Genomic DNA, 18,778 nt, shown 5'->3' with positions numbered 1-18,778 from the left:
CTAGCAGTAACAATCACCATTGTTTCCATGCCAAATAGATTCAACATATATAGATAATCAATCTTCTTATGCATAAAAACAGTATTGAACAACTGTAACATTGTAAATGCATAATATATATGGAAACAATATGGAGGCGGGAGGAAGAGGCTCACCTTACTTAAAAAGATTGCGCAGCACTGCCTGTCCCACCGCAGCATCCTCCTCGCTTAGAGTTGCTAAGCAGTAGTGCTTAGTAAACGTGTGTCTGGTCGACCACGTAGCTGCTCTGCAGATGTGTTGCAAAGATACTCCAGCAAATAAGGCAGTAGATGATGACACTGCCCTAGTGGAGTGTGCCCTCACTGGAGACTGCAGAGGTTTATTTGCCCTTTGGTGGCAGAAGACAATAGCTGCCGAGATCCAGCGTGCAATCGTTGGTTTAGTAACCTGACGTCCTTTATGACAGCGTCCATAAGCTATAAAAAGTTGATCGGATTTCCTGAAAGAAGCTGTCTTACTGATGTAGAACTTAAGACACCGCTTGACGTCCAAAGAATGTAATCTTTGTTCTGCAGGTGTCTGAGGATTGGCAAAAAAGGTCTTTAATATTACTGGCTCATTAATGTGAAAGTCAGTAGGCACCTTGGGTAGAAATGATGGATTGGTGCGTAACACTGCAGCATCCGGTTTGAACTGCAGGAACGGAGGTTTGATGGTAAAAGCATGGATGTCACTGACACGACGAGAAGACGTTAGTGCCAGAAGTAGAGCTACTTTCCAAGTGAGATATTTTAGGTCGGCCTTGTGAATGGGCTCAAACGGAGGTCTCATCAATTGTGCCAACACAACGTTGAGGTGCCACAACGGAGGAGGACGCCGAACTGGCGGAAATTTCCGGAATAGGCCCTTAAAGAATTGGCGGATTATTCTTGAGGAACAAAGGGAACTTGATCCATCTTGCCGGAAACGGGAAATGGCTGCTAGAAAAACCCTTAGGGTTGCATGCGACAGTCCAGAACTGGCTAGGTGCAAGAAGAATGGTAGCAATTGCTCTGCCGTGGAATGTATCGGATGAACTCCGTTAGCAGCACACCAATGGCAGAATCGTTTCCATTTAAACTTGTACGTTCTGATTGTAGAAGGTGCTCTAGCCTGGGCCAAAATATCCCTACAATCCTGGGGGATGTCTAGGTGGGCGAACTCATGGTGTTCAGGTTCCATGCTGATAAGCTCAGTGAGGAGGGATTTGGATGACAAATTCTCCCTTCGCTCATGGTAAGCAGATCCGTCCGATGTTGCAGGAGGATTGGCTGGCATTGGGACAGGAGGAGCAGTTCTGAGAACCACGCTTGCCGTGGCCAGCGCGGGGCTATTAGGATCAGGTGGCAAGGCTGTCTCCTCATCTTCCAAAGAACCCGAGGTATGAGGGGTATTGGAGGAAAGGCGTACGCAAATAGATTGCACCAGTTTATCAAAAGGGCATTCCCTTGTGATTGCTTGTGGGGATGCCAGCTTGCGTAATTTCGGCATTTCCGGTTCTCCGGCGTGGCAAAGAGATCGAGTTGCGGACGGCCCCATAGTTGGAATATCCTCTCTAGAGTGGGTTGGTGTAACTCCCACTCGTGGGTCGACGAGGAGGACCTGCTCAGGGAATCCGCTAGGACATTGGATACTCCTGGCAGGTGGACTGCCGTAAGCAAGATCTGATGACTGAGAGACCAGTCCCAAATTCTTTGAGCTAGCCTGGAGAGACTTGGGGATCTTGTTCCGCCCTGTTTGTTGACATAGTGCATACAGGTTGTGTTGTCTGTCTGTATTAGCACTGACTCTCCTTGGAGCAAAGGCAGAAACGATTTTAGAGCCAGAAAAATCGCCATGAGCTCCAACCTGTTGATGTGCCAAGATCTTTGATGTGTGGACCATCTTCCCTTCACAGAGAGATCCTCCAAATGAGCGCCCCATCCTTCCAATGAGGCGTCTGTTGTGAGTGTTCTGTCCGGTGGCAGCGACAGAAAGGACATGCCTTCCGTCAAGTTGGCTGGAATTGCCCACCATGCGAGTGCTGACTTTATCTGATCTGTGACACATATCATGTCGTGGAAAGATCCCGTTACCTGACGCCACTGAGCATCCAGAGCTTCCTGGATAGGACGTGTCCTCAGCCGGCAATGAGGGATCAAGGCAATGGATGATGACGCCATCCCCAGAAATGATTTCAATAGTCTCACAGAAACTGACTCTCTTGATCTGATCAGAGCCACCAGTCGCAGCATCTTTTTGAGACGCTCCTGGGAGAGGAATGCCTTCGCCGACACAGTCTCCAGAGTTGCGCCCAGGAAATCTCTTTGTTGGTACGGATGAAGTTGGGATTTTTCCACATTTACGGACAGGCCTAAAGAGCGAAACACGTTCTGGCACAGAAGAGTGTGTTGTCGCAGGTGAGTGCTTGACTGAGATTTCAGGAGAAAATCGTCCAGGTATGGAAATATTTGCACTCCCTGGAGGCGCAAATACGCTATTACTGGAGCCAGTACCTTCGTGAACACTCGAGGGGCTGAGCGCAGGCCAAATGGTAACACCTTGAATTGGTAATCGTGTTGACCCACTCGAAAACGCAGGAACTTTCGATGCCGCTGTAAAATAGGGATATGAAAATAGGCATCCTGGAGATCTATAGTCGCCAGAAAATCTTCCTGCAAGAGTAAGCGCAAGATGTCTACCAGCGTCATCATACGGAAGGATTGGCTCTTTATATATTTGTTTAGTGCTCTTAGATCGAGGATGGGCCTCCACTCTCCGTTTTTCTTTGTGATCAAAAAGAACCGGGAATAAAAACCTTTTCCCTTCTGAGACACTGGTACCAGTTCTATAGCTCCTTTTTGCCTTAAAAGTCGGACTTGATGCAACAGTTCTTTCATGTGAGCTGGTGGCGGTCCGGAGGGTGGAGTGGGAGGAGGGAATTTGGTGAATTCTAAGGCGTGTCCCTTCTTCACAATGTCCAAAACCCAACGGTCCTTTGAGATGGAGGACCATTGGGAAAAGAACAGAGAGATTCGACCTCCAACCTTGTCTGTCCGGGAAGAGTCACTGTCTCTTTGATGCGGATCCTCTGTATGAGGATTTTCCTCTATATGACTTGGAGGTTTGCTGCCGTGATGTTTGCTGTTGCTGTCCATAAGAGTAACGGTTGGACCCTTGATTGTAAGGTTTGTATTGTTTATTGTCTTTTCGAAAACTTGAGGAGGTGCCGCGTCCGCGTGCACCACGAAAATTACTCCGCTGAAATTGAAGGTTTCCTAGTGATCTAGCTGTTTCAGTGTCTTTCTTTATGGACTGTAGAGCTTCATCGACGTGGCTCCCAAATAAAGACTCGCCGTCATATGCCATGTTTAAGATCATAGACTGAACCTCCTGACGAAAGGATGTAGATTTTAACCATCCTTGCCTACGCAGAACAGCCGCTCCGGCAAGCTGACGGAAACCCATGCAGGCGATGTCCACTGCACAATCGATTATTTCCGCCGATGCCGCTTCTCCCTCTTGGAGCAACTTCATTGCCTCCAGTTTAGATGGCTCTGGTAACTCCTGAACCACATCCGAGATATCAGCCCAAACTTGTCTGTCATATCGTCCCAGGATGGCCAAGGCATTAGCTGCTCTAACCACCGTAGAGGCCATAGAAGAGAATTTACGCCCTATGGCATCCATCCGACGTCCGTCACGATCCGGAGGCGAGGTGATAGAAGATGCCGGATTTTTCGCCTTACGTTGCGCTGCCTGCGTAACGACCGACTCAGGTTTAGCCTGACCCGTGAGGCATGCTGGGGTTCCTATCGGTGCCTTATATTTCTTTTCCAATCGAGGCACCTGAGCTGGCAAGGTATTCGGTGTCTGCATTAATTTCTTGCCTTCTTCCCAGATAAACTCAACTATGGGAATAGCATGAGTCTGTTTGTAGGGTTGATTCTTGAAATCATAAAGGAAGCAATCTTCCTCCCTGCGCTCCGTTGTTAACTTAAAACGGTGTGATGCCCTTTCCATCAGTTGGTGAAAATTGGCTATGTCCACTGGAGGTGAATCCCCTGTTACTATTTGTGAGGGGGATGGTGTTTGTGCCTGGTAATTGTCCCACTCCGCCATATCATCATCATTGTCATCTACATCCCCATCATCATCTGGGATTTCACCCTCTTCTGGGTCCTGAGGGCCTTCCTCTACAGGCTCATAATGAGGCAACACCCTTTCCGGAACCTGTCGTGGAGGTACAGGCGGCATCTGTGGAGCAGGATTTACAATAGGTACCGGTGGAATAATTGCTGGAATCACCGGGGTTGACGGAACCTCTGAACGTTGAGGGGATAGAGGGAACCGTTGGTTGTAGTCGTCCAACATGCGTTGGAGATTAGTAATGAGCGACAGAGGAAGAGTCGCCGTTTTATGCTTCGGAGGGGCCTGGTGTATAAATACCGGATCCTCATCCTCACTACTGACATCCTGGCACTTAATAACCAAGTCGGATGGACTTTGTGCCGTTCCGAAAGACTCCGGTAACCCCTCGGATTCCTGATCCGAATCTGTAGCAAATAATGGTGAGGGAGGCTGTGCAACTCCCAAAGGAATATTATGTTCCTGGCTCTCCAAGCCCACAGTAGGAGGTAATGGTGTCCAAGAAACTCCTTCCCTTCTTGTTTTCTGGGTAGTCGCCACACCGCGTATTCGTACCCTTACGAATGTCTGTGGGGATGTACTCGTCGACGGAGCCGTCGTCGAAGGAATGATGGTCGACGGAATTATCGTCGACGACGTCTGTGGCAACAAGATTGCCGTCGTCGGATTCGCCGTCGACGAGGTCGCCGTCGACGAGGTCGCCGTCGACGGAGCCGCCGTCGACGGAGCCACCGTCGACGGAGCCGCTGCCGACGGAGCCGTCGTCGAGGTCTTCGTAGACAAGGCTTTCGTCGACGGAACCACCGTCGACAGTGTCGTCGTCGGGATCTTCTTTTTCTTCGCCGACGGAATGGGCGTCGACGAGCTCGACGACGTCTTCGTCGACGACACAGTCTTCGTCGACGGAACCTTTACCTTCTTCGTCGACGTCGAAGTAATGGGCACAACAGAAGTCACTGCCCTTGAAGAAGTGATGGTAATCGTCGACGAGGATAACGTCGACATAACGCTCGTCGATGACGAAGCAGCTGACGTCGTCGTCGGGGTCACCGTCGACGAGGTAGAAACAGCAGATCTCGTCGTCGGGAGCATCGTCGACGAGGCTGACAAAGTTTTCCCCGAGGAATAGGAAGTAGACGCCTCAGCAGCCTGAGAACAGTGTCCCATAGGCGACAAAGCAGTAGGTGAAACCACAAAGGTGGCAGTTGTCAGAGGCAAAGCCAGCTTCTTTTTCTTCAGGAAAGGAGATGGTAACTCCTGCACACTACTGCGCTTAGAGGCTGGTTGAGAACGACCAGAAAAGAGACTTTCCACATCAGAGGGAGAGTTATCCTTGTCCTTCAGTCTCTGTAGCCATAAAAGCAGGCGGCCTTCTCTGTCCTTTAGAGTTTTTGTAGAAAAAGTTCTACAAAACTTACATTTTGCCACCTCATGGTCAGGATATAAACAGTAAATACACTTACTGTGTGGGTCCTCAGAGAACAAACGCAGTTTTCCACATGAAGAGCATGGTCTAAACAAAGATTTCTTACTAGAAGACATCCTCACTGACAAAACTGAGCAGAGCTCAGGGAGACTCCCTGTCACACGACGTGCGGTAGAAAATCTGAGGTGAGAAGCTCTGAGGAGAAGGTTCTAGAGAGGGGCTGACGCCTGATTGGCTGGAGTTCGGACTTACATAATGACAGAGATAGACTACAAAGGTCTTTTGTCTCTCTCCATTGTATTCCTATGGAGTTTTTCTCTTATAGGTACACTATGTGTGTTTTACACCTATATGCACTAATTATATGATTACTTATGTATATATTTTACTACATATATATATGTATATATTGCTATTTTATTTACCGTGGGACTCCCACTCCGACGACGGGGAATATTCAAGCATGTGAATCTATGAAAGACACCCTAATACTGGAGAACCAAAGCACATTTACTGGAGAATAAAATTCACAAATTATGACATAGAATTTAGAATAGTTCATAAAAGATTTGTATTGCCTGGCTTAAATTTCACTTCTACTCAGTGCAAGTGAATCAGACAAACTCTGCTATTGCCTCACTTTCAATATCAAGCCATTAAACCTGCAGCAGACTGACTTTTGTTTTTGTTTTCTTCAGATACACTGGTCAAATGAACGCGTACATAACACTCCATAGCAGAACCGTGGAATCTCCATTAATCCTCTGACCACTGACTCTATGTTTAAATTAAGTCTGAGGCAGATGGAGCTCTAAGTCAGTAGCACTGCATACGATAAGGAACCAGCTCTTGTTTACATATTTGTTGTAAAAATGAAGACTATGATTATTGTTAATCCAGAATCTTTAGCTATGTTGATTTTTTTTATTAATCCTTACTGGATGCCAATTTTTTATACTATTTTCTGTATTTATATCAATATACAAAATCTTTTTTGTTTCATTCATTTAGCTTTCATGTATTGTTAAGAAAAGAATAATAAAAAGTGATGTAATACTCACCAAATCACTTCCCTGATTCCTGGACTCTTTATCATCAATTGGAAATAAAAGGACTCCACCTAACTTCAGATCTGCAGGAAAACAAAACAGCATTTTAAAGAAAAGGTCATACTCTTATTTGAAAAAAAAAACCATTTATACCCAGCAAAACATGGCATTAAGGAACAAGTTACTTACCTTCGGTAACGCCTTATCTGGTAAAAACTCTATCTAGCCACAACTTCATTACCTTAGAATATTCCCGAGGCGTCAGACTGGATCCGGAAGATTATGGAGCAGTACCCCTGCATGTCGGTAGGTGGCGTCATCTGCACCAGAAGTGATGTGCGCAGTACCTGTATAGGAGCCACCCCGGCGTGCTGACGTCAGTTACTTTCGTGCATTTCCATGCCAGGAGTGCGGAGGGACAATAAAAACTGACCACTGGTGTGACAAGCTAAAGTCCTGAGAAGACGGTCCCTTACACCGTAAGCAGTTTGCAGAGTGGGGAGGATGGAAGGGCTAGTAAACAATCAGTGGCTAGATAGTCTCTACCAAATAAGGCATAAAAAGGTAAGTAATTTGTTCATCTGAAAGAGACTTCTAGCCACAGATTTCATACCTTAGTCTAGATACCAAAGCAATACAACCTCGGAGGTGGGTCTGCAAAGACATTTAAATCAGAATGTCCTGCGGGACAATACGAGCATAGTGCCCGTCATGACAGACATGACTCTCCAGGCAGTGGTGCTTGGTGAACGTGTGCAGGGATGGCCACGTTGCTACCTGACTTATGTCCATGACTGGGACGCTGTACACTAATGCAGTGGTCGCAGCCTTGGCTCTGGTGGAGTGAGCCCGCAAGTCCCTAGACGGTTAATTGTTAGCCAATACGTAGCAGATCTTAATGCATAAAATGATCCATCTTGAGTTAGTCCACTTCTGCACAGCCTTCCCTTTTTTAGCTCCTACATAGCCCACAAAGAGTTGATCGCCCACCCGGAACTCTTTTGTGCGGTCAACAAGAAAAGACAATGCTCTTTTTAGGCCCAGATGGTAGAGTTTCTCCTCTTTGGTGGTATGAGGCAGAGCAAAAACAGGAAGGCAGGGTCATGCTCTGGCTTACATGAAAGGGGGATACAACCTTCGGAAGGAAGAAGACATGTGTCCAGAGAACCAGTTTTCTGGTTATAAGGTGGTATAAGGAAGGTGCACAGAGAGTGCCTGCAATTGGTTGACCTCCTGGCTTATGTTATGGCCACCAAAAAGGCAATTTTGATGGTCAATAGCCTAAGAGGGAAATTGAGGAGGTGCTCAAATGGTTCAGACATGAGAAAGAAGAGGACAAGGTTGAGGTGGCACTGAGGCATGATGAGTGATTACCGGGGAAATATATGCTGCAGGCGTTTAAGGAACCTAGCCACAACAGGTGACCTAAACAGATAAGTTTGGTCCAGCAACCACAAAAATGTCTAAATGGCAGAGAGATAACCTTTAGCTGTTCTCAGAGCAGAGCCCTGCTGGGCCACAGATAAAGCAAACAAAAAAACCTTGGATAAATATGCAGAAAGGGGGTCAACGTTGTGGGAAGCACACCATGACACAAACTTATCCCAATGGCAGGCATATATTGATAACATCACAGACCTTGGGAGGAAGGTCGAAATCTTTTGCTGCTCAATCTTCATGCAGGAAGGTGGAGGGTGTGTATGTACGGGTGCAGGACCCTCCCCTGTTGCTGAGAAAGAAGATCCTCTCGAAGAGGCAGCCTTGGTGTCCAATACGGAGCTACAAGAATGGCTTGCACCCGGCCGTTACTGATCTTCATGAGAACTCTGGACAGGAGTGGTATTGACACTTTGAAAACTCCAGCACACAAAATTGCTGACACTGCATGTTCTTGGCAGAGGCAAACAGATCTAATCAAGGCTCTCCCCACTGCTGAAAAAGACCTTCCACCACCTCAAGATGGAGACTGCCATTCGTGAACCGCTAGGCATCTTCAGTTGAGTTTGGCTGCTATGGCATTTAGAGAGCCTGCCAGGTGTTGAACCACCAGACAATCACCCTGATGTTCCAGCCATATCCAGAGGTGCAGTGCCTCTTAACAGAGGGTTCACAACCACACCCCACCCCACCCTGTTTGTTGCACTACCACATGGCGGTGGTGTTATCTGTGAACACCGGGAACTCGCCATCCCTTGATCGAAGGAAGAAAGGTTTTCAATGCCAAGCGAATCACCCGAAGCTCCAACAGGTTGATGTGGAACTCAGACTCCGCCAGAGAACAGAGTCCTCTGATCTCCATCTCTGCCAGATGGAATCCATCACTATAGTAAGATATGGTAGGGGAAGGGACCATGTCAGAGAGATTCCTTGATGCTGCGCCCACTGGGGCTTTAGGTTCCACTGCGGAGCCCGTATATGCCAACGTGCTTGAGTAAAAAGCAGGATACAGGAGGCCATGAGGCCCAACAACCTCAGAATTAGTCTCACTGAAATCCAGGATACAGGCTGAAACATCAGAATAATAGCCTGATTATCTTGGACTCGCCGCCTGGGAGGATAGACCCTAAACTGCACTGTTTCTAGAACGGTGCAGATGAAAGGGAGCATCTGAAAGGGAGTCAGATGCTACTTCAGCACGTTGATAGTGAACCCCAGCAAGTACAGGAGGTTTGCTGTAGTCTGAAGGTAGGAGATGACTGCCTGGGTTTGTTGAGGTAGGATAAAGAATGAAACCCCATACTACGCAGATGAGCTACAACCACCGCCATTGTTCATGAACATCCGAGCGGCGCTGGTAAGGCGGAAAAGGAGCACAGCAAACTGTAAGTGCTCTTGGCCCACCATTAACTGCAGGTAACGTCTGTGGGCAGGCAGGATAGGGATGTGGAAGTGTGCGTACTGCAAGTCCAACGCTACTATCCAGTCTCCCAGGTACAGTTCAGATGGGACTTGGGTGAACGTGAGCATTTTGAACTTCTCATTTTTCAGGAAGAGATTGAGAAGGTGCAAGTCTACAATAGGATGAAGTCCTCCATCTTTCTTTGGCACCAGAAAGTAGCAGGAGTAACAACTACAACTTACTTCTGATGCAGGGACCCTCTCTATGGTTACCTTGGCAAAGAAAGCCCGCACTTCCTGACGGAGTAAGGAGAGATGTTCCTCCATCAGTCAATCTTAAGTGGGTGGCGGGGTAATTGCAAAGGGGAGGGAGAAGCCCTTTTGGACGATCTTTAGGACCCAGCTGTGTGATGTCACTGGCTGCTAGTGGGGCAAGGGATGGCACATCCCGCCTCCCGCTGTGTGCCCATGATGGTAGGAGGGCAAACTAAAGCGGCTTGGAAGCAGCGGCTGCTGGGAGGGGCTGACCCACCTGATGGCTACCTATCCCTCGGCAACGAAAAAGCTGGGAAGCCTTTTGGCAGTGGTGGCTGGGAGACGGTTGGAGGCGTCTTCCGTGACCACGACAAGGGCGGAAAGCGGACTGGGGGTGAAGAGGGGCTATACACAAGCCCAAGGACATGGCCATAGCTTTGCTGTCGTTAAAGCTCTCAAGCACTGCATTCACCTTCTCTCCTAAAAGGTGAGAACCATCAAAGGGCATGTTCATGAGGGAAGCCTGAACATCCCTTGAAAAGACAGTGATTCTCAGCCAGGCATGGTGCTGCTGCAAGGCCACCGATGATGAAATCACTCTGCCCAGCAAGTCAGCTGCATCTCGCCCATCACCAATAGCCTGGGTGAGTATTGTACGTGTCTCCTACGAGACCATAGCCAACCGAGTCCCATATGGTATGAGAGTAACGGCCCAATAGGCAGGCGGTGTTCACCGACCACAGTGCTAGGCTGGTGGAAGAGAACATTCTCCTACCAAAGGTATCCAGCCTCATGGATTTCCTATCTGGTGGAGTGGCAGGGAACTCACCAAGATTGATTATAGATGTGGATGCTTGAACCACCGAGCTCTCCGGAGTGGGGTGCATGGTAAGGAAACTGGGGTTCCCAGGAGTGAGGCAATGGTGGCATGAAATCGTCCTATGCACAGGAGCCCCTGTGCAGGGTTTGGACCAGGCCAGAGTAGGTCGTCTGTAAGTGCTTCATTGAAAGAGAGTAGTGGTACAGAAGAGGTGACTTCCGGCTGAAGCACCATCGCCAAGACATTTGTCTTGCCTGCCACCGTGGACAACTGAACCAACCTCAGCCTCAGCTGCTCTACGCACCACCACTGCGAAAGAGGCTCACTCCTCTGTAGCATGGTAGGAGGAGAGACCAGACCAGTGTCAGATGAGATGTCTAACGCACTGGCCTCCGCTTGTTCCTCGCATCTGTTGTCTCGTTCCTCATCAGGGGGCTGGTAATCATAAGGGTCTATAGACCCCACCCATCTGTCTCTTTCTCCAGGTCTATCACACAAATAAGGCACCAGCTCCACTCCGGGAAGCATGTATTGGGTCGGCACCAGAGTGGGTGCTGGATTTTGTCCATCTGGCTCCGTGTCGGAGATGAGAATAACTATGGGAATGGCGTCACCAGCACCAACATCAGGTGAGCTTGGAGCGGAAACGGTTTAGCTTCCATCAACTGGACGGGCATAGAGTGCCGACGCTCCTGTGTCTCGTCAGAAGACTTTAACAGACACGGCTAAGTTGAAGACATCTCCAACTTCTTGGATTTTTTATGTTTGTGGGACTTTCCCAACTTCTCGATGATATGGTGTACGATGACTACCATCGGTATGGGCTCTGTAAACGGTGCCGGGACCTTCAACGCGATCTGGTCATCGAGTGTTGCGGAGTCGACCAATATCGGGCGGCAAAGAGCTTGAGGTAGCGCTCCCGCAGCACATACGGATGCATGGTGTGGCAATACTCAGAGGTCTTGGAGTCGTGGTCCCGCTACAAGCACCACAAACACACCAAAAGAACTGACATCAGCATGCCAGGGTGGCATCTATATAGGTAACGCGCATGTCACTTCCGGTGCGCATGACACAGATGTGGAACCGCACACCGCCATCTGCCAGCAAGCACGGGTACTGCTTGAAAATCTTCCGGATCCAGTTTGACACCTGGGGAATATTCAAAGTTAAGGAATCTGCAGCTAGAAGTCTCTATCAAATAATCAATTTGCATGATCTGAGGCCAAATAAAATTTTAAAAAATCACAGTATCTGTAAAGTTTCATGACTTCTGCATTCATCCCGAATCTTCTCACTATTTCGCCATAGATTGAGTGAAGCATCCACTGCTTAGGCTTTGATTTAACATGTATTAAGGAGCTCAATAAGAATGTGCCTCTCAGACTGCATGAACAGATTAACATTTCAGAGTTGTGCATGACCTTCCCTCACTAGCGAGGTGACCCAGTTAGGCTGGCTGATCCTTCCCGAATGACCTTAACGGAACTTAAATTTAGAAGACACACTGAAATTCAAAGAACTATTTATTTTCCAGCCACTGCTTTAATGATATTATCATCTACCCAAAGTCTATTTGAGGAAACACTCAAGAACTAGGTGCTTGAGATCTGCTTTTAGTGAAATTGAGGACTGTAATCCCAGTCAATCCCTAAAGATATAGATCCACTGTGCAACTCTCTATCTATGCTTTCTCTGCTGCATCAACATGGAAAGTTGCAACCTCTAAGGATCTGTGGAGCCAATTGGTGCCTCCAGCTAACACCATTCTAACCTGTGTTTCCATTTCTTACAACAATCATCCATTAAACCATTAAGTACTGTTTCCAAAGACAAGGTAAAAGCACCTCTCTGGTCAATCATGCACAACATACAAAAATAGGCTCAAAAGAAGCCAACATTCTCCCAACCACACACTTTGCACGATATATCACGCTACCTGTGTGATTAAGTGCTTCAACAGCATGTATAAAGGCTACAAGACAATGGAATGCACCCAGACACAGACTGCTTCTTCTTACTGCATCTCCCTTCTTGTCTGCCTAACCCATGATATCAATATGGCCGACACAATAAGTGTCAGAGGCCTGCTGCATTACCAGTCATATGAGCTTACCGCCGGCAACTTTTCACATTTTATCTAAAAGCCATCAGCCTCCCAAAATAAACTGGCCTGGTGAAGTGACAGGATGGATTTATGTGCTATAAATCACATTTCTTTAGTCAGAAGCACATGGCATCCTCGTCTGGGCGTTGGAGGAATGGGCCAAAGTAGATAAGAGCAAGTCTCTTGACTGGTCCCGGGAAAACTTAGGATTAGAATGACTGCTTTTCATTTGCCTCTGCGCTTTTGCATTGCCAACAGAAATACTTCCACTCAGAGCTGCTTACAGAAGGTACAAATTCTGAACTCTTACTGATATTCCTCCTTTTAGAATGTTGCAGCAGTATCGATATTGCTCCTTCACCAAAACTCTTCTGAATGCTACCACTTAACGTTGAATCAGATTTGTGACACTAATCTTTTCACTCCCTAGCCCCTAGCTCTCAAACATTTAATTTGAACACATGCACTGCACTTTCCATCCCAACTATACACATTTAGCACACTCAAACATACACACTGTACGAAAATGCCTCTTTTTGCATGATCACCCCCATTTCTTTTACTGATGTGGCTGGTTTTTACCCTGTTCATTAGGACCCTGCTAACCAGGCCCAAATGGATGTGAACTTGCCCCTAACCTGTCAAAATTGTCTTCACTGTTAATTGGCATGTTTAACCTTAGTATATGGTACAAAGTGTACCCAGACCCTGTAAGTTAAATGTCACTTAGAGAAGCTTGAACATTTTCAAATGACTAATAGCAAATGTAATTTTGTTCAGGAGGAACAACATGCTAGACGGCTTCCATTTTGAGCACACTCAGCCTTCCACTAAGACTCCCAAAAATGCATTTAATCTTAACTTGAGTCACCTCCTCACTGTACATTGAAATTAAGCACCAATTAAAATGATCTTTGTCCGTGGACTATTATATATGATTCCTATTGGTTGGTTGATTAGATTTCATTTCAATAGTGTTATCTGTCAATACATCGGCATTGATTTTTAGATGCTCCTTTAACCCGTGGTTACATTAGGCCGGGATAGAAACACTATTTTTGCATGCTCACGTTCTTAAGTTGCCTTCTCTCCCTAAAAACAATTACATTTAACACACATTCATTTGCGTCCACATACAAGATAATATTCTTTCAACTCAATATTGCTTACACTACCACTTCCTACGTACCCTATCAAAACACCTCGAATATTCATAAATTCATCATGCAAGTTGAGGCCGCTCAGCGACAGATCTATCCCCATTGAATAAACAATAGCAGCCTGACTGGGGCTTTGGCATGGTAGTATAGATGATGTTATATATATAACATCAAGCCTTTATTTATAAAGAGGAGCATTTTGCTGGCACTGAGAGGCCAACCGATGCGGGAATTCCAGTCCAGCTGATTCCGGTTTACCTCATGCGAGGGATGCTGCCCAGCTCTCCACCATGACAGACAGCTTGATGACACTTACCCACAGGTAACGAGGAGTTAGATCACCCTACAGGGATTTGATAGGATCACCCACAAAAGGCATACTAGATTAGGAAGCGCTAGGAAGAAGTACAATATATTACAGTACTTATATGCAAACATATATTCTCTGTCATAGCAAAATGGTTGAACTATTCATCTTTTTCACCATTCTCGTAATGCTAATCACATTATTCTGTTTTCTTCTATTGATTATTGCAGTGCATATATTTTACTCAAGAATCACAATGCTCCAATAAATATTGAAAGGGCATGTTGTGTATTTATTGTGTATCTCTTTGGGTATGCATTAGTAGCCAGAGTGTGTTGTACTGGTAATAAGTGCATCTCAGCTACTCCTTTAGAGTTCAAGCCAACCAAAAACCGAAATAGAGATACCTAATGGAGACTTGCTTCATGAGCACTATACATAACCCGAACGACCATCCCATACGCCTCCGCCCTCCTGCTGGAACGAACCCCTCGGGCACCCACTGTAACATCCATAGCAGAGCAGCAACAATGGCGAGACGCAGGAATTAGGTGATTTATATCTTGACGGGATGCTACGTCCATATACTACACTCGTAGAAGAGGAGGAACTGCCCAAGGGCAATTCCTACTACACCGCTCTCTCAGAGCAGCACTAACCACCAAATGGAGGGATTTATCCACAGAACTAAGCATGCATCACACAATACAATATATACACATCATGGGTCGGGGGGACACTTAACAAAATGGTTCGCGGCTTCGCTGAGACACCACACAGCTGCTGACTTTTCACCTCTCAGGCAGCACTGGGACGCGGAGGTAGACCGACAACTTCAAACGTGTAATGGAATTCCGTGTTAGAGTCCTATATATATTCAACGAAACACACCCCTCCGACAGATCCAATTCTTCATCATGCATAGAGCATACTTCGCGCCCGCAAAGATCAACAAATACTTTAGTTGCCAAGATGCAAAATGCCCTAGATGCGCACTCTTAGATGCAGGTCTACTGCATATGCTATAAGATGCCCCATACAAGCAGAGCATTGGACAGCAGTAACGGAAGGCCTCACACGCTCCAGTAATAGAGCCCTATCTCCAGACTGGCCCACTTATATACCGCATTTATATCACGGGAATCTGAATAATAGAGTCACTTCCCGATTCCTGGATCTAGGAATAGTGGTAGCAAGGAGACTAATCACCAAGAAATGGAAGGTCCCTCTCCCCCCTAACATCACAATGTGGAGACACCCGATGCGCACCTGGGCAAAAGCAGAAAGCGTAGCACTTTGTAGAGAGGACACACTGGGGCTCTGTAAGATCCAGATCGCAAACAGCTGGGACGAGCGCCTAACAACCCTATCGAGCATAGATAATAACGACGAACACCCTTCACCACTCCAACAGCGAGGGCGGAATGAATGACCAGACTGGACAAGGGCACCGAGCTGGACAAAAATGCAGGCAAACAATCAGCAACACTGGGCGCAAAACCTCGCCCCCTCACAGTTCAACAAACGTCACGATGTGCATGCTAGACATGCACACCCATGCTATCTGCGACACATAGCCAGGGCATCTCAGTGACAAAATTCACCACCCAGTTACAAAAAACCACCATGTATCACTAGTCTTTCTTATACTATGACCCTTTCCCACAGTTTATTCTGTTAGCAAATATACACATGATAAGGCAATGGCAAAGATGTACAAGCTATGCCCAGTTTAAGAAGGTCTGAATAGTACCCCAAATGTCATGAGTAGCAACAGAAAGATAAAAACGATGGGACTACAAGCAACACAGTTGCAAAACACCGCCAAACATGTGACATTAATGGGTCAATACGAGTAGTACTTGTACACTGTGCAGCTAATCCATTGGCATAACCATACTTTGTGTTCCTAATGTTGTAGAACAGACTAATCAACGTATATGTACAGAAGCAACTCTAGCAAGCTCCAATCTAATATGTATGTGGAATTTATGTACAACTTGTCATAATGCTAAATTTGAAAAACCAATAAAAACTGTTTTAAAAAAAAAGCAGACTTAGCTCATTTCATGCTGTAAACAATTGTCTAGATGTGGTGAGAGCTCGGGAGCTGCATACTAATATTTTAGTCTCCCTTCTTTCACGATGGGTCAGTGAAGTCACTTGAGCATGCAATTTGTCTCAATATGAATTCAAGTCCTGTTAATATCATCAATAAATGCTTTTTTATCATCTGGTTTAGAGCCAGCTTTAGTTGCCCCGTTAGTCTCATGTAATCAAATATAATTCATAAACAAAAAATAACTCATAGACAGAAAGGCTATGGGTAAGTCCTTCTCCACCCTTTGATCTGTTCAACTGCCATCCACATTTTGCATCTGCCCACAAAAGCATACAACATGGGGCAAAGGGTCAGTCCACTTCAGCTATTGACACTCTAGCTCTATGAGTGACAGTATTTTGCCTGATCACGAGTGAACATTCGCCAAAATAGAAGCCCACGTCAGTGCCAGGTTGGTAGGCCAATACTTTACTTTCCAAAAGCTATTTTTTCTTTCTCTCCTTAATCCTTTTTTACTTTTTAGTCATCCCTGTGTGTTTCATCTGTCTTGAAGTTACAGTAGTTCAAAGCCAATAGTAACGTTCCTTTGTAACAATTAGAAGCGTAATTTCTTGTAATGCGCATTAAAATTAAAAAGGGTTTTTTATTCAGTACACCTGCCTGCTAAGAAGCACTAGTAGAGTTTTAATAAAATTTAATTCGATTGTTAAAGTTTTTTAAATGTTGGTTTTTTACTGCAAACATATTGCCGCCATGTTTGGGAAGTGGAATGTTTTTGCATAAGCTTACAATACAAAAAATGTTTCAATAAAACAGCCACCATGGTACCAGCTTGCAAATGCCACATCTAAGGTTCAATCTGATGTCAATGAAGCAACTTCCTATTAGTATATTTTAGAGTTACAGATATTGAAGCACTTACAGGTAGATAAAATCAGAGGTGCAGTTAATGAACTTTTATGATATATTAATGATCAACAAAAAAACATATCTGCATATTGTCCTTTAGAAAGTGTGCAGTAATTTTATTGATTTTGCTAGCGCTCATGAAGAAAATGCAGTCTGCATACAATATCAGTCAATAAATAATTAAAAAGGGTAGCCCTGCATAAAGAAGACACACTAGGGCTGATAAAGTATCACATTGCCAGTTACTGGGATACTATTCTATCTGACTAGCAGTCTAATTGAGCACATGAGTCCAATGATAGCGCTGATACTGTGGTGGGGGCCCTGGACATGTAGCCTGAGATTGTTGGTGGCTACTAATTGTCTTCTCCATCATGACGCCCCTCATGCACATGCTTTCCGGAGTCATTAGCACTGGGTATGTCGCGTGCTATTCATCAGCGATGGCTGATGTGAATAGTGGTGGTGGGTAGCCAAGTCGTGTGGTCTTTTAAGTTGTTTTGTTAGAACTATTGTTGTTTCATTACTATCAAACTGTATTAATAGGTTTCCACTGCCATATATGTGATTCACCCGGCGATCTGTCTCTGTATTAATGACACACCAGGTTTATCATAAGGGCTTGTTTAGACTCTATGTCATTGTATGTTACAAGGTACTCTGCAATAACCGGCGATGCATTGTTGTACTATAAAAATGTAAAACTTCAATACAGATTTTTTTTTTAAATCAGTCAAAAAATACTTAGGTAAACAACTCTATTTTTTAAAATACGTTAAAAAACAGAAAATTAAATAATGCATTTAACATACTGCTCTGAAATGCACCTTGGTGGTACTCGTTTACTGATAATGATCCAGTCACATGCCAGTAATTTTTCCCTAATCTCTTTCGATAGCCAGAGCACTACAAGTTCTCTTTGGAGAAATTTATTTTTTCCTATAACGCTGCTCTTTTGCTTATCCTAAAAGCTCCTCATCCCTCATTTTTAGGTTGAGCCTAGACTACGCTTGCGCTGTCTGGAAGATCTGTTGTATGTACTTTGTGGGCTCTGGAGATCAGCCCCATGACTTGTCTGCTGCCGCTTTTGCTTAGGGACTGTTTTTTATGTTCAACTGCCTCTATTTAACTGTCTTGATAGAAAACGACAAGTGGAGGTCAGTAAAATACCAGAATTGCTTTCTGCTAAGGGACTTTCTTCTTTTGTTTTTTCTGGCAACTGCTTCTGTTTAACTTTCTTGATAGAAAACGACCAGCAAAGGTCATTAATATACCAGAATTACTTTAGCATTCTTTAAATTCCTGGCTATAGAAACTGGTCTTCCAGAAGCACCCATAGACAACAATATTTTTTTCAAATCTTGTATTTTTAGTGATATGACCAATGAAGGCTCAGATTTTATATTAAAAACAGAGCTTTAGACTATACCATTTCCCGCTGATAGGCAATATTTCTCTCCAAGTGTTCCCATACCTGGCATGTTCCGCAGTTTGCTGCTTACTTTCCCTCAATGTTAAAGAACAGTAGATGTTTCAGCACCCAAGCTAATGTGTTGCATAGCTAAATACATTTAAGGTCCCAAAGGCGAGACCGATTGCATTGCAAATGCTCGTTATAAACGGTTCCTAAGCTGCACAATTACCATAAGAGTGTCCAGGCTGTAAGCAAAAAGGCTGAGCTAACTGAGAGACATTT

The 18,778-nt window shown here is 45.4% G+C and overlaps 1 protein-coding gene across 2 annotated transcripts in view; it reads right to left on the bottom strand.

The window, feature by feature from the left end:
- CHD1L (chromodomain helicase DNA binding protein 1 like) overlaps positions 1 to 18,778 on the bottom strand; it is a 251,044-nt gene that overhangs the window by 75,377 nt on the left and 156,889 nt on the right. For both annotated transcript variants that reach the window (XM_085623001.1, XM_085623002.1), the window contains exon 20: positions 6,637 to 6,707. In XM_085623001.1, the coding sequence (XP_085479127.1) occupies positions 6,637 to 6,707 (71 nt within the window). The remainder of the gene's footprint in view (positions 1 to 6,636; positions 6,708 to 18,778) is intronic.

This window comes from Triturus cristatus, chromosome 8, assembly GCF_964204655.1.
Source record: "Triturus cristatus chromosome 8, aTriCri1.1, whole genome shotgun sequence".
Lineage (NCBI taxonomy): Eukaryota > Metazoa > Chordata > Amphibia > Caudata > Salamandridae > Triturus > Triturus cristatus.
This window is presented reverse-complemented; position numbering and strand designations above follow the sequence as displayed.